General features: G+C 38.8%; 1 protein-coding gene across 1 annotated transcript in view; it reads right to left on the reverse strand.

Moving 5' to 3' along the window:
* The window catches only part of USP34 (ubiquitin specific peptidase 34), a 110,825-nt gene that overhangs the window by 80,356 nt on the left and 3,887 nt on the right, over nucleotides 1-26,582 (reverse strand). Inside the window, exons 2-5 of the mRNA XM_062489052.1 lie at nucleotides 13,309-13,396; nucleotides 9,519-9,939; nucleotides 4,338-4,388; nucleotides 4,025-4,174 (exon numbers count right to left, since the gene is read on the reverse strand). Of these exons, the coding sequence (XP_062345036.1) occupies nucleotides 4,025-4,174; nucleotides 4,338-4,388; nucleotides 9,519-9,939; nucleotides 13,309-13,396 (710 nt within the window). The remainder of the gene's footprint in view (nucleotides 1-4,024; nucleotides 4,175-4,337; nucleotides 4,389-9,518; nucleotides 9,940-13,308; nucleotides 13,397-26,582) is intronic.

Consider the following 26,582-nt stretch of genomic DNA (forward strand, 5'->3'; position numbering starts at 1 on the left):
ACTTCTTAATTTTCTGATTTTCCAAAATGTTATCCGAGGAATGCTTTTTTGACTTAAAAAGAGGATTTGCATCCTTCCTGTTAGTCAGCTGGAAAATATAGACTTTGTACAAATAGTATCATATAGCCCCCGATGCCTAGGCATCACCCAGGTATCTCATTTTTGTATCTTCTGTAATTTCTTCAGTAGGAAAAACTGCTACTCAGCCTTGTGGGGGTTTTTTAATCTTTTTCTTTAGAAGTTTACATGAATATCATTCCATCCTTTCAGTTCCTTGCAAACCAGTCCTAAATCAAGTAATATGGTTTGACTTGTGTTGTTTTGCTTCTTAGGGCTACATATCCAATAAGATGTTTTACAAGCAGTGATTAAGCACAGTATTTTACTACCATATTTGCATTTCTCATATTTACCATTCTGCATTTACCACCTTTGCAAAACTGAATGCAGGAAGAAAATATATGCAGAGGGGAAAAAAAAACCACCACCCTGAAACAGCTACTTAGCACCGCTGTGAGGAAAAGCACCAACCAAATGACTTCCAGAGGCAAAGTCAGAGGTGCCATCTGCATTTCAAAAAGGAATTTGGAGCCTGTTAAACCTGTTACTCTGTGCCAGGTAAGGGATGGAGCACAGATGAAGCAGCAGCAGCAGCTGCTCCTGCCCACGTAAATTCAATCATGTGCATGCACAGCCCTTATGAAAAGCAACCCCATCACTCATTCAGCATCCCTACCTTGGCTCTTAAAAGAATTTCAGTTTTGCAGCTGATGCAAGAAATTCTGCCTAAGGACTCAATTCCATATGCAGAAAATGTATATATTCCTTCTTGACAGGAGAGAAAAATATTAGGCTCCATCAAACTTCTCACCAGTTTCTTTTCAACATTTCCAGCATTTGCCAAGGAACTTTTTTGAGTCAGTTCTGACAAAAACATTTGCAGGCTTACTTTTTACAAGGCAACAAGCACTGCACGGTAACAATATAACCTACTCTGCAAGACAAACCAGCCAATCTTCCCATTGCAAAAAATGACCACACTTGGAATAAGCTTCTGATCCAACTGGCAGCCTCAAGAAGGAAAAAATGCTAACATTCCAAAGATACAAAGTGTCACTAGAACATGCTTCATCTAGAAACTGGAATTAAATGACATTTTGACAAGGAATTGCAGGGATAACAAAGATATTATTGTGATTTCACAATTTAATTTTTAACACCATCTACTCTGCCTCAAATACAGCATGAAACACCAAATAAAGTATATTTCTTTGTGAAATAAAAGTATGAAATGTTTTTATCATTTTGCTTTTGTAGCTTTCACTGTTCACAGTAATCCTCACTCTGTATCCATTCAAACTCCTAAGTTGAAGTCATGCATCTGTAAACTTGCATGACAACAACCTGCAGCCTCAGAATTCAATTAAAGCATCATTTCACATGTTACAAATGGAATCGTGATTTTGAACATGGACTCACATTTGCATACTAAGTTGTTTAAATGACATAATATCACATAAATAAAATTACATCAACTAGCATCTGTAAAATGACAAAAAAATTGGTTCCACTTGGTTTTAAGATGAAGCATTCACTGCATCTGTTCTGCTCTCAAGTTTCTGGGAGTTTTTTCTATTATTTGCTCTTTAACAGACATAATTAATTTCTAGTGGCTAAACAACTCCATCTTACAGACTTGAAAAAAAAAACCAGCATGGATATTACAAGGAATCTACAAGAATGGCTACTTAAGAGCCATTCTCAAGAGTTACTACAGCTGAGAAAATGTATTTAAGGGCTACTACACACTGTGGGCTGGCTTTGCACATTGGGAACAAGTTAACAATTGACACTGCAGAGCTATTATTGGAATAAATTATCTCTACACCCCATAAAATCAAATGTGTTGGGATAAAACCAAGTCAGATTTGCAGAGTTCTTGCTGAGACCACCAATATCTCATTCAGTTTTGTGAATGATTCTTCCTGTTTCAGTAGAGTTTGGTGTATTGGTTCACATTTCTTAAATTATTTATATTTACCTGATTTCTATGAATTATACAGTGAAACAATAGAAAAAAAACAGTGAAAGAGACACATTACATCAAAATCCTGAGTTCATGCATCATTATAGAGGTGGAGAAATATTTTTTTTAATATTGGCAAGGTAAAATTCATTTTGTCAAAAAAATTAGCTGCCTGATTTGGCTGTAATAAACATACTCCATTTGAAAAGCAGCAGCAGTGTTTCCAAGTACACTGAGTGATACAAAATGCAGCAAGTGGATGAATAAAGCACATCACACGTGGAACATTTTCTTATACTTTCTGTAGTGAACTGACACAAAATCTAAACATAATTTTTTAAATAGTTTTCCTCAACTCACACAGCTTTGTCAGCAAAGCCAGACAGAGTTCAAAAGAAAGATGCTCCTTGAATGAGAAAAGCTGCAGTGCTGGAAAAGGCTGAAGAAACAGTACTTTTGGTTATGCTTCAGGTTGAATTTCATTTTATCTGCCAGGTTTAGCCATAGAACTCATCTAAAACTGCTGCAAGAGCCAGCTTATTTAGTTACCTACTAGAACCAAAGAGAAATGCAAAGTTGCTAAGTAAATATCAAAAAGGAGAAATTTTGCTGAGAAGTATTTTGGAATAGGATACACCACTAAGAAAAAAAGACAATAAACAATTAACGTGGAGAAAAACAAAGACTTCCAAAAAGGACAAAGAAGAAAGGCAGTTGCACTGATACAGGACACCCAAGAAATGGGATTTGCAGTCACAATGCTGGTTTAAAAACATGCTGGTGTGACAGGGAGCTGCTGCTCACTGTTCAAGTAGTTTTACCACTTCTCACAGAAAAGACAACAAAAATAAAACAAAAATGCAAAAAAGGTTGGATTCCACAATCAAAATTTCCCTCGGAACCAGAGTAAGCACCAAGAACACACATTTTCAGCAGATGGTTTGATGAGGACTGCACTGACATCAGCTGGAGATGGAGAACTCATCAGCTCACACAAAGAGCCAGCAGACAACCTATCTCACCAATTGAGACCATATCTCACAACCAAACATGGAGAGGTGCTGCACCAGCCCTCCCAGGAAAAGAATGGAGTAGATCATGGCCTTGCCCATTTGTTCTCTGACCTGCAAGTCAGGAATTACCACACTAAAGGATCAGGAGAGTGGCTCAGGATACAGACCCCAACACTAGCTTGATTTCCATCACTGGTTCCCTCAGAACATCCTCCTGGCTGGGCAGTAACAGAAACAAGGAAGGAGGGAAGATGTGTGGGAAGAATGATCTGATTCTAAGTATTTCAAATTGCAATCAGTGTCAAAACCATGTCAAACACACTTTGTACAAGGTTTCTTTGTTTCTTTTTGCCCATCCACATGACAGGTCACAACTTCTATCCTAACATTAGGCTAAGTCTTCATATGTCCTTCTTCAGTTTTTATTTTTGTCACTGATCTCCTTCAATTCTACACTAAAATCAATTTGTAATTTTGCCAGTCAAAAAAATCCCCGTGATTTCAAAATGCAGAAATGGAGGATATGCATTCTAAAACTAAGTGGGGGAAAAGATGATTATCCCTATGCTGCAAATGTGTAAAATGGTATAAAATCACAGAAAATTGAAGAGAAAAAAAATCCACAGGCTTTTTTCCTTTACGCCTCATAGGGAATAGCTAAGAAGTTAAAATACCCTGAAGAAACTGAAACCACTTTCATGGCACTATTTCAGGGACAGAAATGGCCTCTGACTACATTCTTTTAAGTATCTTTGGGGACTGTTACCATATTCCTATCTAGGTACAACTTGGAAAACTACTTTGTGTGCTGCCAGGACATGCAGAGAGTTCGGCTAATTAAATGCTCTGTGTATGAGCAAACCTCATTCCCAACATGGAAAATTTACAGGCTTTTTATCCCTCCCTGGTCTCACAAAATTCTTGCAGACTTCAGATTGATTTTATTTCTTGTGTTCAGGTGGAAGAGCTGAAAGGGAATACTTACATTGGACACTACTGTGATAAATGCATGTGCTATAAGGAATGGCAGCGTCTCGGGAGTTCCATACTCAAAACAATCCTTCATGAGGGAAAGGCCATTTTTTCCACAAAACAGACAAACATAACGAAGCAAGTGCAACGGTACTTCTACATCCTAGAAAGATTCAAAAAACAGCAGAAGAATCAATACTAGATCACTGAAGACATACACGGAATTCAAAAGCTATATAAGTGTAACACATGTCTATATACAAGAATGAACATGGTTATTTTAAGTTTTTAGGAAATGTGCACCTATTTAAAAGTGGACAACTTACATTCATATCACAGAACGCCCCTAATATATTGCTTTCTTGAGCAGAAATATCCTGTTTAAAGAAAAAGATTAAAATTAACTCAAGCAATAAAAGCATTTATAGAACAAAAAAAGCAACTGCCATTTACCAGGTATCACGGTCAACAATAAAAAAATCCAAATTCCTAATTCGGAGAAATTAGAAGCTCAAGCTTTGCTCCACTTTTCCAAAACAGATTTTTCCATACTTTTTACTTCTGTTAATATATATAAAGACACAAATATATTTAAGAGAACATTTCAGCAGTGTCTCTCAAAAGCTGGATTAACAAATTATTCTTCAATCCCACCCCTGTTCAGTTCACCAGTTTTTTCAATGGGAATATGGCAAAGGGCACAGTTTGTCACACCAGCATGAAAAATACAGAACAGAACCAATCCAGTGACTTTGGAATGCAACTTCTAATAAAGATGAGACGTATATCTGAAACAAACATCTGAATTTACATGAACTGCAGGACATCCTATGAGCCTACCTTTAATGATTTAAAAGGTTAAAACGTCAAAACATTCCTTGCCAAGGAAATATTAAAAATCTTTAATTTCAATTACTGTATTTTTATATATAACAAAGCATATTGTACAAAATACATGTCAAACTTTTACAGGAGTGAGTTAAGTGGAGAAGGGGAAGGAGTTGTATCACCCTATCACTCTGTCAGCTACTTGCTGCAACAAGAAATCTACTCTCCAGAAGCACTAAACTTAAAATGGTTTAGGAAAACAGCTTTTCTTTTTAATGTCCAAAACATCCACTTGTTGGGCAGTACAGAGTGGGAAGTGTCTTTATTAGGGCTATAACATATTGTGGGTTTCATGCACATTGCTGGGGGCAAATAGGGCACTGAAGGTATAAAAAGTGGCTGTAAAATCCAACATTGCCATGGATACTTGTAGGCAAAGCCACACATTCCTCTTCTTCTCATCCCTCCATGCCGAACACCCAGTATTGACAGTCACAAATCAAATGCAAGTTTAACACAAAGTTAAGTTTTTAAAAGAAATTTCCTAAGTATATTTTAAATAGTTGTGTAGGAGTAAGCTTCTTAGAACTGTACCAGAGGATGCTGGAGGCAAGCAATTTTGGATGGATTAAGTGTGATACAAACATTTTGAATTATTCAATATGCTCATATTATAGCTAAGCATTTATTTTCTTTTTTTCTTCTGCTGAACTCTAAGTCATGCCTGAACTCGTGATACTCTACCAGTTATTTTTAAAACAGCTTTGAAGGCAGTAGGTGGTATGTTTTTAAGCAGCAAGAAAAGGTGTTCAGCGCTCTGCTCATGAAAACTGCAGAAATAGTGTGAGAAATTTCATTAGTTTTCCTGAAAAATACCAGATTTGTTGTGAAGTGAACTGCAGTTCTTAGAATGCAGAAATCCCAAACTCATAGACGGGCTGTTGCACAGCTCCTGCAAAGCTTGGAAAAGGCTGCAGTTGAGAGACTGAGTCTGGAAATGTGAGTTCTGTTCTTGCAGATGGGAAACAGAACAGTCTGAGAGTTCCTCAAGGTCAAATTTATGAGGAAATAAGAGAATTTCTCGTGGGAATCTAGTACGGCATTAAAACCCACCATCACTTCAGGAAGAGCTAGAGCACCTTTCCAGGACCTTTACCTGGAGAGAAGCTGGAGAGGGACTTTTGACAGAGGCAGGCAGGGAGAGTGTTGTCCCAAAGCCACATGGAAAAAAAAAACAAAACAAAAACAAAAACAAAACACAAAGGGGGAATGGCTTCAAACTTCCAGAGGGCAGGGCTAGATTTGGGATTAGGCAGAAATTCTTCCCCATGAGGGTGGTGAGGCCCTGGCACAGGCTGCCCAGAGAAGCTGTGGCTGCCCCATCCCTGAAGTGTCCAGGTCAGACGAGGCTTGGAACAACCTGGGATAGTGGAAGGCATCTCCATGGCAGGGGGTTAGAATTAGATGAGCTTTAAAGTCCCTTCCATACATTCCATAACAAAATGTACTGGCTGAACTGTCTAACCTGGACACAACCTTTGTGGAAAGCACAGATATATTCCAAGAAAATATTTACCTGAAAAGGAGAAACAAAGAGCACAAGACCCCAGATAGCCAGGGACTGCAGCTACAGACAACTCAACAACTGAATTTTGTTTCTTCTTTCATTTCATCCTCTGTCAAGATCTATTAAATGGTCAGGTAACTGACCAACCACTGTTCATTCTGAGACAGTGCAAAGCTCAGGAGTGCACTTCACACTGTTGCTTCTTTCTCTACAGGATTTTAAGAGCTTCCTTTTATGAATTCTTTTCTCCCCTCCTTTGTAGTGCCCACTCCAGGTATTTCACTTGCTGCACTAAACACAGGATAGGGCATACAGCAATAAGTCATCCTGTATGCAAGAGCTCTTAAAAATATCTCCAAGAGAGAAAAAAAAAAAGAACATTTCTCAAAAATCAACCATATATTAAAAAATATTTTGAGTTAATTTTCTTTAGGATGAAAAACAGAAACAAGTATCTCTCTGGGCACCAAAAATATTGACAGATTTTTAAGAGAGGTTATGTATATACATGGCTCTTCTGGATACCAATCAGGCTATTGTGATCTTCACTCTCACTTTAGAGATGTTGCAAGGGACCAAAACAATTCTTAGCCCGTATAATTTAAGGAGAGAGCTGTGTGATCCTACAGCTAGAGACACCTTCCTGACTACAAGTAAATCTTGCTTTGCTGTTCATTTTCATCCAGCTTCATGAGCACCTGAACAAGGGAAAACCTCCTGCTTCCACATGAATGTTTTCCTTCTCCACCAGATAGTCCAGTGTAAAATGTCTTTGGCAAACAGCTGAGAAGAAGATTAGACTTCAAGATTTGTCTGCTGCCATTAAGAAGAAAGTCCCTGGAGGCATCTGCAGAGCAAAGGACGAGGGAAATACTGACCTCTAATTGTTACTGTGGGAAAGCCTTACACTGAAAGTTCTTAAATGGCAGCCTGAAGCCATTTATAGGCACAGCAAAACCTTAATGGATGTGATAACTCCATGGAATTGTGAAAGTTCACCTCAAGAATCTAAAACAAGGAATTTCTGAAGTCAAAGTGGAGACTGAAATCTGTTCTGGATCAGCAAATGTTCCTTTTTCAAGCAATGGAAATGTTTAGTGGGAGAAAGAGAGCTACATCAGCTTCTCCCAACACATTTCTGGCAGATTTAGGCTGTTCAGGGATCTGTTTAACTTCCCGGTAGAGCTAATGCACTTAAAACAGAGATTTTTTTATTTTAGGATCACTTGAGGACTGAAACCAAGCCTGATTTAAAGCAAGAAGTGTTCTTATTACTGGGACTAATAACTTGTCTCAGTACAGCTAAGATGTGCTCTAGACTGAAATCCAAAACTAAATTCTAAACCTCAAGGAGTAACTCATGGGAGAAGTTTTGACAATAAAACAGCAGAATAACAGAATCCTAGTGCTTCCCAGATGGAGAAAATATCAGTTTGTAAGAAAAATTATTGATGCTGGGATCTTTTTTAAAAGGAAAATTAAAAATCTCCCCCCCCCCCCCCAAAAAAGTACACAAATATGGTAGGCTGGCACACCTCCATAATCCAGACCTGGAAACACACAAAGTCTAACAGAAAGGCAAAAAAAGATTCCCTTACCTGCCTGTACCTCAGGAAAGTGGTTTTCTTTCTCAGCTTCCCCTTAAATTATGTTTTTAGGATAGCCAATGAATGTATTTGATAATTCAAGTGATGTATAAGAGATGATTCATATATTATATATACATTAATATGTCTGGAGTGATGGGTACCATCACAGTACAGCAAGCTACAACAGACCTGGGTCTAAACCACTGCAAGGCTGCACACCAAGGGAAAAAGAAATCCCATCAGGCACCTGGAGATTTTCTTTTGATCGTTCGGAAGTGAAATTCAAAGAGAAGAAAAAAAATACATTAAATGATAATTTAAAAGAAGCAAGTGTGATAGTCCACAGAAAAGCTGTTCCAGAATTGTTCATTTCACATTCCTCTGAAGCCAGTGTGTCCCACAGGAATGTAGAAGATAAATCAATTCACTTTATATCTGTACAGATAAACCTGAAACTACCTCTGTTAACTTATGCCCATATGGTTTGGAGAAGAACAAGAACCAAAATCCAGCCCACCTAAACCTGCTGTATAGGGGGTTTTAATGCCATTTCTTATCAGACAGGGCAGCATTCATTCAATAAAACCTCATCAGATGCAGTGACCACCTTAACTTACATAATTATACCTGACTCAGCATCTTCTCATTTTGAACTTAAGTTCATAAAGCAAATTTCAACCCTCAGGGCTCCAGTGAGCTCCCACAACTCTCTAAATATAAAATAAAAGGAGTGGGTTAGCTGCACTTTAATTCTCCAGTTTGAATTTCTCAGAAGTTTGTTGGATAGAAGCTTTTCCTGTATAGTGAAATGTACATCTAATTGGCATACAGATTTTGTAAAATAACTCTTTACTTGTTATTGGACTACCACAAGTTGGATCAAAAGCCAACCATTCCAAAAACATGTTGTTTCCACTAGGAGATGGTAACACCATTGTATTTATTTCAGAAACTGTGATTAAACATGGCAGAATTTTAAATTATTTTTTTTTTAAAGAGGACAATACGGAAAATGTGAATGGCAGCCATAACAAATATCAGAGAGAAAAATCAGCACCCTGGAACAAAGCAGCCTGTGTAGAGCTCAGTTATTCCAGTCGATTAACCAGCTGTTCTAACAAGTTTGGTCTTGCACAAACTTTAGATCAGTTTATGAAGCTTTGCTTCTAGAACCACAGATTGCAATGAAAAGAAATGAGTAAACTATTAGTGGATTACCTTCTGGAAGAAAGGCTTTGCTAGAGTCCCCTTTTTGCCTACCTCTTATTTAAGCAGCACAATAATTCAGTGTACAGTTCCAGCCAACACTTATCAATATATTACCTGTAACAATCAAGTATATTTTAAAGAAAGTGGAAGAGTATGCGCCATTTACAAAGTTTCTCCAAAAAGCTCCACTGAAGTCAACAGGAGAGCTGAATGTGCCCACCCTGAGTGAAAGCAACAAACACCAATCTGCTCAATAACGAGAACAATTAACCTTGCACCAAGTACTTCAAGACAGAAAAAAAGAGAAGATATACCTCTATTGTGGGGTGAGTATTATGCTTATAAGCTGTGTACAGAGGAAACTGAATCTGAAAGATTTTTGCCACACACAGCAGCAGCTTCTCCTTCTCATCAGTACTCCATAAGCTAAAAGCATCCGTGTTCTTTGCGGGCTCGTCCTCACTCAGTATACAAGTTCTTGTGGAATCAAACTTTTTCTCTAGAGGTTTTGGTCTTTCTCCATTTTCTTCTTCGTGAGACTCTCTTTCTACATTCAGGGGCTCATCAGCATGATTACTCTGCTCTGGCCATGTTGAATCTATATTAATAGTGCAATGTTTACAGAGCTGGTCCCGCAGAGCTTGGACTTGGGCAATCACTAAGTTAATAAGCGCACAAACTACTTGGTTAAAGATCTCCAGATGTTTATACTCCTTGAAACAGCACAAACATTGTCTGCAAGAAAACAGAAAAAAAAAAAACCCTGCAGTTAAAATCAGGCGGGTACTTAACCAAGAGCACTTTTCACATTAAAACACTTTAAACAAGTTATTTGACATAATCATAAAATAAAGGAAATCCAAATGAAACAGACTCTACCCAGCAGCAAGTGGGAGTCACAGAACCCTCCTTAAGCTTTGAGAACATCCCATTATTTCCAAATGCTTACCAAAACTATTAAGTCCCTGTTATCATTTAGCAGCTGCTACAGCAAGTAAAATATAGGGGAAAAAAGTCTTGTGGGCAAGGTCACTCTGCTGCTGAAGAAGTCACATTTTTCAGTATGTTTCTGACTCCATTTCTTCATCTGGTTTTCTCTATTGCCCTTCAAAACAATAAATCATCCTGACACTCTTGTCAGCTGTGTATGAACTTGTTATTGTTATTTTCAAATCAACAGGCCTGCAAAGTAATTTTATTTTTAATGGAGTATTCAAGTTCACTTCCTTTATCTGTATTTGGATGGTGATCTCATGCACACTGATATCCTTTATGCATTTAGGAAAAAGCAGCTCAAGTATCTCCAGTACTTTCTTCATTTGGCAGGCTCAGAGATGATTCCCCCGCTTATCTACTGCTGTAAACTGCAAAGAACAAGAGAGGAAAACTCTACACCATCCCTTTGATGATATAATTTTAAAAATCAATTAAACCATCAAGTTCAAAAGCCCTAACATAACTCCACTTGTGGGCAAGGATAACTATGGATGCCAGACACATCTTGGGTGCGTAAACCCCTGAGGTAGGTACCCTAAACCTACTGTCTGGGAACAGCTTATTCTTCCATACAAACAAGCACCTTCCCTCATTCTGACAAAAAAAAAAAAAGTGGAGGATATTCCTGTTGAAGGACTTAAATCATGGAGAACACAAAGAAGGAAGCCACCATTGCACTGTCCTTAGTTACTGGAGAACAAAATTAAGGCTACATGCATGTGACAGACTCTGGGAGATGGACTCTGCTCTTTCTGAATCAAACTCTACCACACAACGTAACTGCTACATAAACTGGGAGCTGTCTTGCAGCAGAGATGGTCTCCATCTCTTGTTAGATGGAGAACTATGGACTCCAGTCCACAACCAGAGTTCTCAGTTATTAAAATAGTATAAAAAATCACATGTCCTGCTTCAAAAAGAAATCAGTAGAAAAACAATAGGGCAAGAAATCATCAGTAAGTAGCAATTAAATGTTTTTCTGCAAACACAGCATTTAATTTAGAGACTGGGATTAAAAAGTTATAATTTTAGGGGAAAAAAAAAATATCAAGAGAACCCAGAGCTGTGACAGGTACGAGGGTGCTGCCTCTCTTAATGGAACACAAACACGCCCTTGAGCTACAGCTCTTAAAGCACTTACTTCCTGAACAGAGATGATTTTTTTTCCAGTGGGTTAGACAAAAAGGTAACATTCAGGATTCCCTAATTCCAGCACAGATACAGTAACTGAAGCATCTAAACCCCTTTGTTCCATTTGTGTAAACGGAGTGTGCCCTTACCCATTCGAAAAACATTCTTGTCATTTACTTGTAAATGCATTTTCATATTAACAAATGACAACAAGGGACTGCAGGCAAAACCCAGTGTATCCTCAAGCATTTATCCTAGGGGGAAGTTATGTTCAAAAGGTCCATCACTTATGCCTACAAATTACTGCCCCACTTGAGAGCAACAAATCATCCTCTAAAACAATGAAAAGACTCTGGTGAAGACTTCTCACATACTGGAGAATTCTTTTCCAAGGCAGGAGTATGTGCAAAACCTCTTAAGTCTTCCTCTGTTGGAATGTAGAGCTCAAAGGAAGAAGCGCTCCACCAAAAATTGAGATCAATAAAAAATGAGCATGTTATTTCTTTGAATGTAACAATTTCCAGAAGAAAACTAAATGGAAACACTATGTGCAGATGGAAGAAAAAGGTGTCAACCAAGTGATCTTCTGAAGGAAAGCAGAGATTTAAACTACAGGCAACAAAGTAAGAAGTAGTTCCTTAAGGAAGGCCTCAAACCCAAAACAAGCAGAACTCTCAAAAGCCCATTTGGCAGAACAGAGAGGGGACATGAAATTAAAATATCAAGTAAAACTCCTTCCTGTGGCCTCTTTGTTAGATTCTCCTTTAACCAGCTTAAAGACTGTTCTCCAGGCTCTTCCAGTATGAAACCACTGCATACGGAAGGTAACAAGGAAACCAGAAGAAAATAAAGAGTTAAATATTATCCAATCTTTATTTTTTTTCCTTTCAGGTTGGATTTGTCAAGCTGTAGAACAGAACAAAACGCGGGAACAGATGATGACCTGGAAAACTGGGTTGCAATTGTTCTCTGACAAACTTGGCATCTAGGCCCTGTCAAGAAATGTCAGGAGTCTGGTTTCTGTGTCTGCTGTTTATTTTGACTTAAAAATTCCTTCTCTGTGTCTAAAAGCACAAGGGAGAAGAAAATGAACTTGGCTTATAATTTCTGGACAAAGTGATGAAGAGGAGGTTTCCTACTTTCACAGGTATCCAAAATGTGAGATTCCATTTTTTTCCCCTTTGGAGTTTTCAAAATACCCAACAAATATTTTCCAGTTTATCCTCTATGCTTTACCCAGTATTACTTATGATTCAGTGGATTCAGGTCTTAAAACTACTGCTGAACACTAAATTCCAAGCATCTTAACTGTAGATTCTGTCTAAAAGGTAATATCCATACATTTCCTTTTGCTGGAGAAAAAATTAGTAGCTGTGAAGTTATACATCATTTTATCATAATGTAATGATATCATTACTCAAAACAAGCTCAAGAAGCTCAAAGAACTCACAAGAAGCTCAAAACAACAGTAATTTAAATACTGGATTAAAAGGAATAATGTAGTTGATTTAAGACAAAAACATGCAAAGCATTTTCTTTATCACTTTAGTAGCTATGGGCTGCAATCCTCCATCACCTTGACTCAGAGTATTAGAACATGCAGAAAAATTTAATGTGATGGATCCATTCAGTCACCTTTTCTTAAATTCTTCTTACCCTACCCTGCCTCTACAGAAGATGGGCACAAAATTTCACATTAAAGCAGGAAGACACATTGTTTGTCACAATAGAGCTGTTTGTTCTTCTACACAATTATTACGGCATCCAGAATGCCAACTGCATTCAAAATATGCTTTGCCCAAAATGCACTGGGTAACAAGTTGTTTTTATTTTCTAAGTAGTAAAACTTTATTCTCTAGTTATCGCTTAGCTACACATTAATAATTTGCTAATTCTAATCCCTCTAGTGTACTTTAAAAATGGAAAACTGCTGTTGAGATCCAGCATCCTCAGCATTCAAGCTCAATCCACAATTACCTTTGTGTCCATGAATTGATGTAAGCAAATATCTTGAGGGCATGTTCCTTTCTGAGCTGCAAAGCATCACCACCTTCAATGTCTGATACTAAAGAAAACAAAAGCATAAACACATCAGGAGGAAGAAGACCCAATGTACAGTTGTTCTATTTTCATTAGAAATTACTTTTGATAGTATGAAAAATAAATACTTTACTGAAACAAAAAACATGTAAAATTGGTTAACAAAGGTCTAGAAGCAAGTGACTTGAAAATTCAAAGTGCACCATGTTCTTGAATACTGCTGGAAAAGTTCGTGATTGAGAACAGACCCTTCTTGTAATCCTACTTTTATGAAATATTCCTCATAAGCTTTACTGGGAACTCCTGATTGATGTGCACTTTCAAATGTGAACTTTCAACAACTCTACTCATTAACCAGATGCCTTGGATTTGTTTTTTTTTGTTTTGCTGGGGCTTTTGTCCCTCAGATTTTTAAGTGTCTACATTTTGAGATGACCCTGAGACCTCAACTTCCTTTTTCTGATCAGATATAGACTGTTAAAAACAAGCAAACAAACAAAACCCAAACCACAAAAAAACTATTAAGAGCAATGTGCTGTGTATATATAAGGTTATTTCAGACTGAGCTGATGATTATTGCTTTCAAATATAGACACATCTATCATTACATTTAACCATAATGAATCACTAATTGGCAAAATGATAAAGGCTTACCACATTTATTACAGAGGAGACCAGAACAGTTCTGTACTGAGTTCAAACCCCAAACATTTCACTGAGGGATTATCAAATGTCCCACTTCCCTCTAAAAAATGCTTCTACACTTAAATAAGGCCAACATCAGCAGGTCCACAGCTCTACTTAGGCAGCACCTGATTATATCCCAGGGCACTGGATTCTGCCTCCTGGCCACACACCTTTCCCCAACTACCAGTGCACAATTCTGGCTTCCTCCTTGTTTTTTTCAAATTTCCAAACATTTGTACAATTATCTAATTGCTACACAAATCAAGCATTCCTTTGAAGTGGATCTTTGCTTTTATAACACATCTAAGTTTTCAGCTCCACATTTCACATTAAATTTCCAGTATTACATGCTCACAGATCCACTTCACAAGCAAACTTTGTGGGAAAGGTTCTCGAACAGCTGTGAGCTCTTCAGCATCCCTGCCTCAACCTCCTCTCCAACTTCAGCCTTGCAAGGTCCTGTGTGATCCATCCATACAGGTTTCCAAAACCTAAAGCTAATGAAAGTCTGTGGGCATGGATCAGAAAGCAAAGTTCAGAAGAAAACCACTTCACAGAATAATCACACTGAACAAATACTTATGACTTCTTTGAAATAAGGACACCACGTATGCACATACATCCATTTACATACATATGCATACAAATATAAAACCATCCAAAAAGCAGCCTCTGAACAGGATATAATCAAACTTTAAAAAAAACTTTTTCTGTCTCAGTCCTATAAGGCTCTGAAGATCCTACACAAAGCTCAAGATGGAAAAGCAGACTAAAAGATGGGTATCACTCAATATCACCTTTTATTTCAAACACGACAAATTACCATGACAGCTGACTCTCTGAAAGCCAAAGCACAGCACTGATAAAACCAAGAACTCCATCACACAATTTAGGTCAAGCTTACCACAAAAAAAAGATCCTTAGCTACAGAGAGTATCTAAAAAAATGAAACAAAACAAGAACAACAACAACAAAACAACCAACCAAAAAAAAAAAAAAAAAAAAAAACCAACTTGCACAGCATCAAAGGTTCATGAAACCTTTTCCCAATTTTGTGAGCATTATTTCACTAAGATTAATTCCTTCAAACTTGACAGAAGAAAACTGTTGACAATTTAGTAGCAGCAAAGCTGATTTTACCTTGTAGGATCTTACACATACTTTTCTAACACTTCTTTCATCCTCACATCACCCTGGCTCTAACAAGTGGGACAGTAACTCCAACTTCCAGAGTGGCCTTTTCACTGCAAAAGTTTGAATCATTCTTAAATTTCCCTCTCTGAGATTATAAAGAAGTGAAAGTTAAGCAAACTGTCTCCTTAAAAGCTAGAATTGCCATGTAAAGAAGACAGAATAGAGAGGTTATGAGAATACTGAAACTAATGCCCCAGGTCAAAAAACAGGGAGGTATTTGCACAAGTTGGAGAACCTGTTATTTTCCTGTTTATGCTCACATCTCACACACTGACCAACCTCTACTAGTCCTTTTATTAATCACTGCTAATTAATACAGTGGCTACAGACATATTTCCCTTTGGGTTTCTGTACCTAGAAATAATATTAGGTTTATTCCTGAAAAGACTGGAGGCTCCAAACAGGAGCTTAGCTAAGTTTGCAACACTACCAAAGGGGGCAATGACACATGTGATAGGGCTTCCCCTCCTGGGCCTTAGCTCTAGTTCTCTTTTGCTCCTTAGCAGAAATTATCTTGTTCAGTTTATTTGTGTCTTCAAAACCAAAATTTCAATTGTTGTCCTTGAAGTTCCTCCCTTACTCTGAGTATCAGCTCTTGATTTACAGCACCAGTGTTTAGGGGCACATGCAGCTCAAAGTACAGATACAGTTGGTTCTGAACCATTTTGAAGATTTTTTTTTAATTGAAAAAAGTACATGTGTAAAAGCAATAGGAACAAACACACTCACTGTCACTCCTGGGTATTTTCTGATTTCTGTCAGCTCCGTAAGAACTTCCTTGCTGCATGATTTCACTTCCAAATGATGATGTCTGCCTCTCCTTTTTTAATTAGCTCTCTTCTACCTTGAAGGGGCCAGTAGTTAAACCAGACTCATTAACAATAAAGCCTGTCCTTTATTCTCTCCAATACTACAGCATCCTGCCATGTCTCAGAACCTCCTCAACCTGCTACCTCCCCACTTCCTCACACTTTCACTGTTTCAAATCCAGCGGTAACAATCATGTCAAACTTTTCCAAAAACTTCTATGGCACCAAGCCTCCTTCCTGCAAATTGATTTGGTAGACAAGACTTCTCTCTAGTTTCACACCTAACACAGTTGTTCCCACAGGATGCACTAAGTTATCCTTGTGTCCTCCTAGAGTGTCTAAACCTCATCCAAGTGGCAGCCCGAGTGCTCTCATGAATAAAAGCTCCAAAGCTTTCCAGACACACATTACAGAATCTCTAAGTTTCTGTCTCGGCAGTGGTACTCCAGTCCTAGCTCAGCTCCATCACATCTGCAGTGGCTGCTTCTTCCTCCAGGCACCCATAAGGCAGGAATGTTAGAGATGCTCTCCTTCCCCATCTCTGAGCTCAGCTCTCTTCTCCTTCCCTAAATTTTCTCTACCAACACTTCTCAGTAAAACCTCTTAGACCTTTCCACCATCCAGCCCTTCCTTTTCCCTCTTACATTCCATGCACACAAACACCTTCACCCTGCACTAGATCCAATTTCACAATCAGTATGTCCCAGTTCAAGCCCACACTCCAATGGCATCCGGAGCCATGCATTTCAAACAGCATCAGCATTCCCAGAGAAACACCGACAGCCAGAGTGGGAAGTGCACAAATCCAACTGGCCAGTCCAGCTGAAAATTACCCACGTTCCTGCTGGCTTTGTAAGCCATGTAATACTCAGGCTGACACTTCGTGAGCAGGGGAAGCTGGGAAGGGAAATGTGAGGAATGTGAAGTAAACATCTTTGGAGTAACCAGAGTTGTAAAACTGCCCCGCCCCACCTGGAGCAACTTCACCCCGATATTGCTCATCTGTGGTCAAAGATGTGGCTACTATTAGAATCTCAAAAAACCAGAATACTGAAGGCTTTAAACACACAACTAACCGGCAGAAAGAAGGAAAACAAAGATGCTGGTAAATTCCAGCTAGATCTATTCTACCAATATAATGCAGGAAATGGGGTCTTGCCACATATTTGCAAGGCCTCATCTAACTGAGTAGTCAAAAGATGGTTTAGAGATCTCTTTAACACAGTAAAACCATAATACAAAAAGCTGAGCTCATAACTAACCTGATTTAACATCTTCTACTGTCTAAGTTTCCACATATTCTTTTTAAAAAAAAAAAAAAAAAAATCAGACTGACTTAAAGTGCAATTGTTTATTCAAGTAGTTGATGAGAAGCCAAAACACACCACGGTCAAAGTAAAAATTTAAAACATTTCATATAAAAAAATAATTTCCTTGCTGTTTCCCCAGCCTTCTGTTTTACTTGGCTAGCTCTGAATGAAAACTTGGGTGATGTACCTAATCTTTCACAGAAGGGTGATTTGCTGAAAGTGTTACAGTACTACAAACAACACAAGCTCCCCAACTCAGAAAAACCAAGAAAATGACAGAAGATGAGAAAAATACATATCAGCTGCAATGAATGGGGCAATACAATTTCAAAATACAACTGCGGCCAAAGGAAGCTAAGCTCCTAAGTGCATTTTTAACAAGAACTTGGGAGCTAGAGGAACACACTGTAATTAGACCTCAAGAACAACCATCATGCTAGACTTGCGGGGAAGATCTTATATCCAAAGGTCACTTATCATACCAAGCACAAATTCAAACGGCAAACAAAAAATAATCATTTTTAAAAGCATACTTCTCTACTTTCAGCAACATAACAGAGTCAAAAGTAAATATTACAACACACTCTAAGATCTCTAACTCTAATTTCTCCGTATTTCAAATTGTAATGAGGTCCAGTTGCATATGGATGGTGCTCCCTTCCCCAAGCCTCATCTGGTATCAGCTTCTCATGGGAAAGACTAGATCACTTGCAGAATGAACATTATTCTCAGAAATTGGTCACTGATACAGAATAACCAGAGGAAATGAGCCATACATTAAACAAAACAGCATTAGGAGCAATAATACTAATATTGAAAGGAATCTGTATGTGTTTATATATAAAAATGTGTAACTTTTTGTGTACCATTGCTCATACAAAGAACCAACACACTTTTTTCAATGCATGGAGAGGTTTTCAGTGATTAGCAGGGGGTTTCTTTTGCTTAGGCTCAACAGCAAGTAAGATGACAGTCACGAGAATTCAGCATCTCCCATTCCCTTTCTATTTCACCTATTAGAATTACTTTTTCTATTATAAAGAATTCATGACCGCCTTAGATTGATTCACCAGAGCTCCTCCCAACTTTTATGGAGCCATCCTTGACAAGTATTTAATAGGAGAGTGTCAGCTTGAAGCTCTGTCCAAACTTCCCTACAACTTTTCAGAGAGGAAAAAGTTTTCCTTCTACCTCTTAGTCTCCACAACACAAAAGCATCTCAAAATACGGACTAGATACACATCACTAAAGAGAAACACAACTGCAGAATACACTAGAAAATACAGAAGTTAAATCTTTGTTCAAATGCCAGGAACAACTAGATCTGTAACCCCAAATTATACCACAATAGAATTCTATAATGGCCTGGTCAAGGTGCTTGAGTGCCTTTAATAATCACACTCATTGCACCACTAGAGCATAACAGATACCTACAATCATCTCCATCCCATAACACACCTCAATTCATTTTAAGTCTACATCAAACTCTAAACTTCCTGTATTTATAAACGCTGATAAAGCCTGGTAAATAAGATTGCTTTCCTGTGACTTTTTGAGTGCCAAGTATACTAATATTAAAACACAAATACTTTGAAGACAACACAATGGCTTAAAGACAGGAATAACAACTTCAAGAGTATCATTTCCTTAGAAAAAAACAAACTCTGATCGCATCAGACACAAACTTTTGAACAAAGGCAATTTCAACAAAACTGGAAAAGGTTTGCAAGTCTAAGCAACAGTGTGTTCTTAGGAGTGGAAATACAGGATGCAACTCAAAACAGCAAGGAAAAAGCAGTTTCAACTGGTGTCCCAACATCATCTGCTGGCTATTCAGCACCTGAGTTCCTCACAGCCACCCTGAGATCAGACCCGAGGAGTTTTAATTCAGTATTCAAGTGCACAGCACAGTTACACAAAAAGCAGAATCAGCCTTGGTATGTTTATAGACCAGACAGCACTTCTAAGACACAACTTGACCAGAACAGGGCAAATCAGATGACCTCAGGTAACCGGTTCCTTTATCTTCTGTTTCTCTGCAATCATCAACAAGTTCTCTCTTTCAATACCTACATTTTCTCTCTCATCCCACCTCCCCATCTTCTCCAGCAAACACCGGTTCTCCTTTAATCATAGTAAGTTAATGCAGTCTGGAGCAAAACAGCAGCAGCTGGCTCTGGGTAGCTGTGTCCAATTTAAGAATTGGCACCTTGCAGGAGTGATGCCACCCTGAAGTTTCCATCATGCTAGGCTATGTCTGATTTTGGTTAAACTGCCCCCCTTTAGAACGGCTGCAGATGTTCACTTAAACAAAAAGTCCTTCTTGAGAATATCTTAAGATTTCTACCTTCTAAAAGAGAACTTGCCATAGCTACTGCTTCCAGAACACTTACGAATTGTTTTAAATGCCAATTATCAGATGATACCCAGATTTACCCAGCACACTGGAGCTGGTTCTACCCAGAACTAGTGAACCACAATCTAAATAAACTCATAGATACAGCATCTCAAATGCAGAAGAGCTGTGCTGCAGCACGAGCCAGGCCAGGTCTAGCAGGTCAAGCAGCAGCACTGCACCTTGCACACAAAGCCAAGCCCAAGTTACTGTAACATGTAAACTCACTTCTCCCACTCAGTGAGCCACAGCTCAAAGTTCACCAATACTGAATCCACAGATGCCTAACAGTAAAAATCTGGCCAGGAGAAGATGGGAATGTGAAATACGTAACTCAGGCTGGGTTATGCCAATGACTGAGGAACAAGCAGCATCCCATGCAGCACTGACTGGTGTAGATACAGAGAAGTAGGAGAATCCCATCACAAGTCCAAGGAGCAGAATGAGCTTCCATCAGTTAAACACTCTGCAATTCACATATGGCGTTTTTAATCAAACACCAGTAGGAAGTGGGTACGACTAACTTGTGGGATATCTGACTGGGAATGGAATAAACTAGGCCAAACTGCATCTTGCTCTCACACTGCTGGCCCAAGAAGATTGACCAGGAGTCTCCACATCGTCCTCTTCACACCCCCAGCTTCTGAGAGGGCTCCCTGGGCCCAGCACAGCAGGAATGCACAAAGCTGCAACCTGGGATATCCAGGTTGCTGCATTTCCATGGAAGCCTGACAGCACAGCAGGGCTGAACCTGGGTCCAGGAATGTTTATCAGCACTGATTCCACGTCAGTCATGTCAGACAGGAGTCCATGAAAGGATCTGTGGGATCTCTGCGCTGCACCTCCTAAAGCTTCTGTTTTCTTGGGATCCTCAGCAGCCTCATCAGCCTTGCAGATCCTCCCTCACCAGGGAAAGGCAAGTTACATATTACTATGGAAAAAAAAAAGCCCACAAAGCAATTTCAAAGCATCTGTGCCGCTCACTGGTGTGGAAAAAAAAAACAGAAGTCTTATTTCAGAGTCCTATTTTAACACAATATTTTGAATTGTCTTTGACTCCAAGACAAGATGTTACAATTCTGGGAAGACTGTGGTTTTCTCTTTGTACTGAAGTTGTCCTAGTTCCTCTTTTAATTAATAATAAAAAAACCAAAACAAAACAAAAACCCCAGCTCAATTTAGGCACTATTTCCACAATCAAGTCTGCCTGACATCACCAAAATACATACTAGATGTGGAAAGTCAGGCTGCCCATCATAATATTTTGACAACAGCCACTGCCAGTTTCTTAAGGAATCAATGCAGGATTGGACAAGCGCTGCATAATTTGAGCACTTCCTAGCATATCACTAATTATCCCAAGGTAAATTTCAAAGCTAGGGCTGACAGTGTCAATGCCAAAACTACTGCTCAGATAAAGGATTTCTCACCCTCAGTTTACAAGAGAGTACTTGCATTCTTTCTTTTCAGTAACTTAATGTGTAAGTACTTGAATGATTCTGGGTTTGATTAATTTTTCTCTAATACTCCAGCTCTGAACTTCTTTTAAAATACTACTTTAAGGTGAAGACACAGAATTCAGTCTATCAAACTACCTTATAAGTAGAACAAAGATTTAATTGCATGAACAAGGTTCTGAAAACTAAAGAGGTTTTCTGTTGGTTTTAATTAAAAGCAGCAAGGAATGCAAAAACTGAAATACCTACCCCAGGAAGTGTTCTATTTTCAAGAGAAAACTTTGCAAATCAGTTCAGCTGTACTACTTGGCACGCTGTGAATCAGTTTCAGACAACAACAGTAGCTTTCCCCCACAACCAGAAAGAAAAGACCCAGGACTGAGCCACCCTGGCCCTTAAAAAGCAACAGATTACCAGTAGATTTACAACAAAAGCATGTAATGACTGTGCTCCAGGTTTCAGGGACAAAATCTGTGAGAGGCAAATATGATTAATTCAATTCTTACCGAGTATATATTTAGGCCTGCTTAAACAAGGAGATGAGCGGTAAATGGGCAATGGGTCATTATCCTCAATGGAGCTTCAGGCAAGTTCACTGAAAGCCCAGGAAGAGCTTGCTCAGCATTTGAGCTCCAAGGCTTTATTTGTTTCCATCAGCACAGGTGCAAGCAACACTCATTCAGAAAGGACAGTAAAATTCTGAGAAAGGGCAGGCTAGCAGTGAAGTCACTGTATCTCTCAACTTTCAGATATACACTCAAATTTTGAATTCCTTTGTGCCAGATAATCTGTATTTAGTAATTCTCTCAAACACGTGGTGTATTAGGTAATTTATTGGCTAAAATGACTATATCATTTTTAAAAGCTGATACCTTGAAAGTAACAAGAGAAATAAAAGACGACTGAAGGCAATGCACAGGGTCCATATAAGTATACCCAAGAGAGCAGTTAAGTTTCATCACAAGCATCCCCTAGAATCAGAAAATGTATTTACAGATGCCATTTTGATATAAACAAATGTTTTACAGGTATCATGTCAGCAAATATACATGGGGCAGCATCTGCAGCTATGGCTACACAGAGTTCAAAGCCAAGTCCCTCAGCACTGCTGTTCAGACCCACCAAGTTTCCAAGGCACTGATGGAAACTGATTTCAATTTCTGATCAGCTTGATCAGACTGCATCTATTCTAAATATTACATCAGCAGATCAAGCACTGACACTTCGGGCTTGAAATACTCTGGCACAAGTTTCACTTCAAATATTAAGGAAAAAAAAGTAGCTCAGAGGGAAAAATAATTCAACCCTAAGTAAACCAGCAACAGTTTGTTGTTAACTGTGAAAGAAGTCAGAGACCAGCCAATACAGACAAGGATTTACTGCACTGACTGTCCTTCAACTAAGCAGAACTTAGTTCTATCAAGCTTTTGGGCTCACACTCCCCAGTGTTATCCCATAACAGTTCCAAGAAGGAAAAATAAAGTTTTCAGTCTCTTGTATCAGCTGTTGCCTGCGAGCCCAGAGTGCAATCCCACCACACACCTCCTGTCCAGTACAGAGGTGCCTGACAAGGGTGGGTCAGCTGCACTATACAAGTCTTCCACAGACAGCCCAGTACCCAAATTCCTCAGCAGATAAGGATACTCTGGCCCCTCTACAGCTTTTCTAGAGCTGCCCACCCTAGCAAACACCTCACTGTCCATTTCCAGCAGTGTTCACAGCTTCTCCAAGCTGACAGAGCACAGATGTGAAAGCACTGTCAGTTTTGTTGATGCTCACAAAGTTTAGAATGAAATCTGATTATGAAATTTGCAAAGAACAGAGACTACAGGCAGAAACGTACTCTGAAAAATACCAATTTTTCAGTTCACACCCACTTAAAAGTAATTTCACTGCTGGCAAAAACCATGGGGTTTGTATCAAAACCTGAATTATGAAAAATTTAATAATTACGTACCACAGAATAATAAATAGGCAACTGAGCACTTCCTGAAGATGAAATTTAACTTGCTAAATATTATCAAATCCCCCCAAATGATCCAAGAAGCACAACAGAAAGATAAAGACAATGAGTGTTGAACAACACTGCATAAAGCACGTTTCTATACATAATTACATAGATTAAAAATTCTCAAGTGGAAGTCAGTGCAATGAATCAGAGGCTTCTTCAATGTGTGCAAAGTGTGGAGAAAGGCAAAAAAAGTTTTGCCACTCACATCGTTGCTGGGAACCAATGATTTGCAGGGATGCTGATCTAGAAATGAGTCTCAATTGTCATGGGTTTGTCAAGTCTTACTCACAGCACTTCTACAAATCAGCTGAAGAAAGGTCAACTCTCAAAGGCACATTTTCCACAAGGATTTTTTCTGACAAGTTTCAACTACTTCCACCAGTTGTTCCAGCACTAAATCTCATGAGCAGTTCTATACAAATGCACAGAACTGCAATGCATTTGCACCAGAGTCCCCTTGAGAAGCTCACCGTCCACCAGACCTGCTGGATCTGAACATCTCCAGAAATAAAACTCTGCAAATCTACAACAAGCTAGATATTTTTACTAAGTGTTAAGAACACCACAAAAATCCTCACAGCTGTATATCTGTGTTTAGCATTCAGATTGCAAATCAATTCCCATACAAGGAAAGGAACAAAGCAGAAAGAATGGCTTCGCACCTCTTCACATTTTCAAGAAATTGCCAATTTGCTGCACAAAACGAAAGAAGAAATCACCTCGATGTAATCTTAAAAGAGAGAAATTAAATGGCCACAATTCTGTTTAACTGCAGTATGCTGTTACTACAAGCAGCACAGAGTAATCAACACAACCACTTGCTCCTGAGGATGGTAAGAAACTTTTTTACATTGTCCCAGCATCCAGACAACTACAAAGGTATCACTTGGGCTGCAGAAATCCCTATTAGCTACCTGAAAAAAACTCAGAAAAGAGAACAGATTAAATAAAAGGAACCAAGAAGTAAACACTGATCTTCCCTCCCAATCACTAAAATGCCAAATCACAGCCTGCTCATCACTTGGACACAGAAAACAATTCCAGGATTTGCTTTTCTGCCTCAATGTTAGGTGAACACAGAAAGATGGAAGTAAACTGCAGTGACATGGAGAAATCAAGGAATTAAAACCTCTAACATATAAAGTCTGTATTAGCAATAACACAGAAGAAGAAGCAGCAAAAAAGAATTCTATGAATTAAAGAAATGGGCGAGGCTCGTAATGCCCTGAAGTGTCTCCATGGCAGACAAAACCATCAATCTCCCAAAGCCAAGGCACCACCTCCAAGGCAGGCCAAGGGAAATGGAGCCAAGTCTGCTCTCTGAGATTCTGCCCCCTGAGCCCCAGAGTGACAGAGCCAGACAGCTCCAAGAGCTGCTCTGGTAGAAAAACCAACCCAAACATCATCACGCATAGCCTAAAGCACATTGTCTTGGATTTGGCTCAGGAACTGCTTGGGACTTGGGTGACTTGAAACTACCCTGATGGAGGGAAAGCAATACAGCACCAAACACATCCAAAGAATAATCCAATAGGAAGATTTCCTACATGGGATACATGATGACTTCAAGCTCTACACTGATTAAGTACCTTTTGAACATGAAGCAAGGGATACTTTCCTTTTCTTGCTTTCTTCATTTTCCTTGAAGTTATCCACCGATTTATCTGCAGCACTAAAGCCTCATGGCTTAAAGCCATGATATGTTGGATACTATTCCAAGTACTCATCCAACAGATTTCCTTATATACAAAGAGAAGCATCTCAGTAAATACACATCAGAAGTCTGTAACTCACAACAAAACTCAGCAGAATGGGATTTACATAACTCATCTTCAGCATCACTGATCAAGTGGCTCGAGCAATGAGAAGGAACCAGTTTGCAGCAGCCTGAACAGGAAGAGTCTCAGGACAAAATCATTTCTGATCACATCAAATAACATGAACCAAAAGAACTGTACAGAACAAAAGCTGAAATATCTTTCCAAAAATAGAAGGCTTTTAGCTATTAAAGTCACAGAGTTCTTCCTTCAATTGCTTTACAATTACAAACAAACCAACATTGTCTTAGTGTCATCTTCCCTTTCACTTTAGAAAGTTCACAATTAGTGAGGACACAAGTTCCTCCTTCCATTTTTTCCCCTCTATTTACTCCAGTTCATTTGGAGTAGTACTTCACAGTCCATAAACACAATTTGACAATGCTGCTATAAAGAAAAGGTTATTTTCATTTTCCTTTAAGCCTGGCTGCTCATTGCCTTAAGAAGGGTCAAAGATGAAAGTAAACATGAAAAAATTACTGAATTTCAGTGTTACAAGTAAGTGACTTTCTTTTCTTCAACAGGAGACTGCAAAGATCCAAAAGGTTACCCCAATAAATAAAAAGTTACCCCAATAAATGCTCTGAACATGGAACTATCACTAAGGGGAAAAAAATGACAAAACTTTTAAAAAAGGGGGAAAAAAAAGAAAAACATGCAACAGACAACTTCTACAGTTTTGCACAAGAGGAATCATCAAACAGCCAAATGTAACTTTAGATCTGCACAAAACACCAGAGGTAATCAAGTAATCAGTCTTGAAGTTTACAAGTAACCACTGAACAAGTGAGAGCAGCTCTTGGAGACCAAGTGATGTTAACAATGGAATATTTGTAATCATTTTATAACACATCCTCAATATCTGAGTTGTCATAGCATAAAATACTGATCCTCTCCAGATCCCAAAGAGCAAAGTGAATGCTGCAATGTTTTGGTACCCCTCACCCAACATCCAAGGCTACTCTTTGTACTCCCTACATGCCAAAACAACATGACAAGGAATCGAGCCAAGAATCTCCAGCATTCAAATTCAGGGCTATCCTGAAACCCACAAAAACAGTAAAGCACTCCTGCACCTCAAGTGTTTTATGGACCTGATCATTCTGGGAGCAGTTCTGCAGGCCTGCTGACAGTGATAACAGAGAGAAAAACAAGAGTGCGAGTCCACATTCGTCTCCTGTGCTTCAGTAAACTTGGGGGGATTGGTTTGGGTTGGGCATCGGGATTTCTTATTTTTCTAGTTTACTAAAGAGAAAATATGAGGAGAAAAATAACCTGCAAGCTGGTCTAGTAGAATAACATCTACAAGGCTCTAATCATCAGTGTGAACTGATTTTGTAAGATTTCAGAGCTGACTGGGGATAAAAAATGGGCTAAAGAGGTAATAATCGAAAAAAGCAGAGCAGAACACTGGGAAGAAAATAAACTTTGTTCCCAGAAACCAAGAACTGAGAATAACCAAGGTCTATGAAGGTAACCTAAAACCACAGCTGCCACTAAATAATAAACCCTATTTTTCCATGTTGTAATC

This window comes from Cinclus cinclus, chromosome 3 (assembly GCF_963662255.1).
Source record: "Cinclus cinclus chromosome 3, bCinCin1.1, whole genome shotgun sequence".
In the NCBI taxonomy this organism is placed as follows: Eukaryota; Metazoa; Chordata; class Aves; order Passeriformes; family Cinclidae; genus Cinclus; species Cinclus cinclus.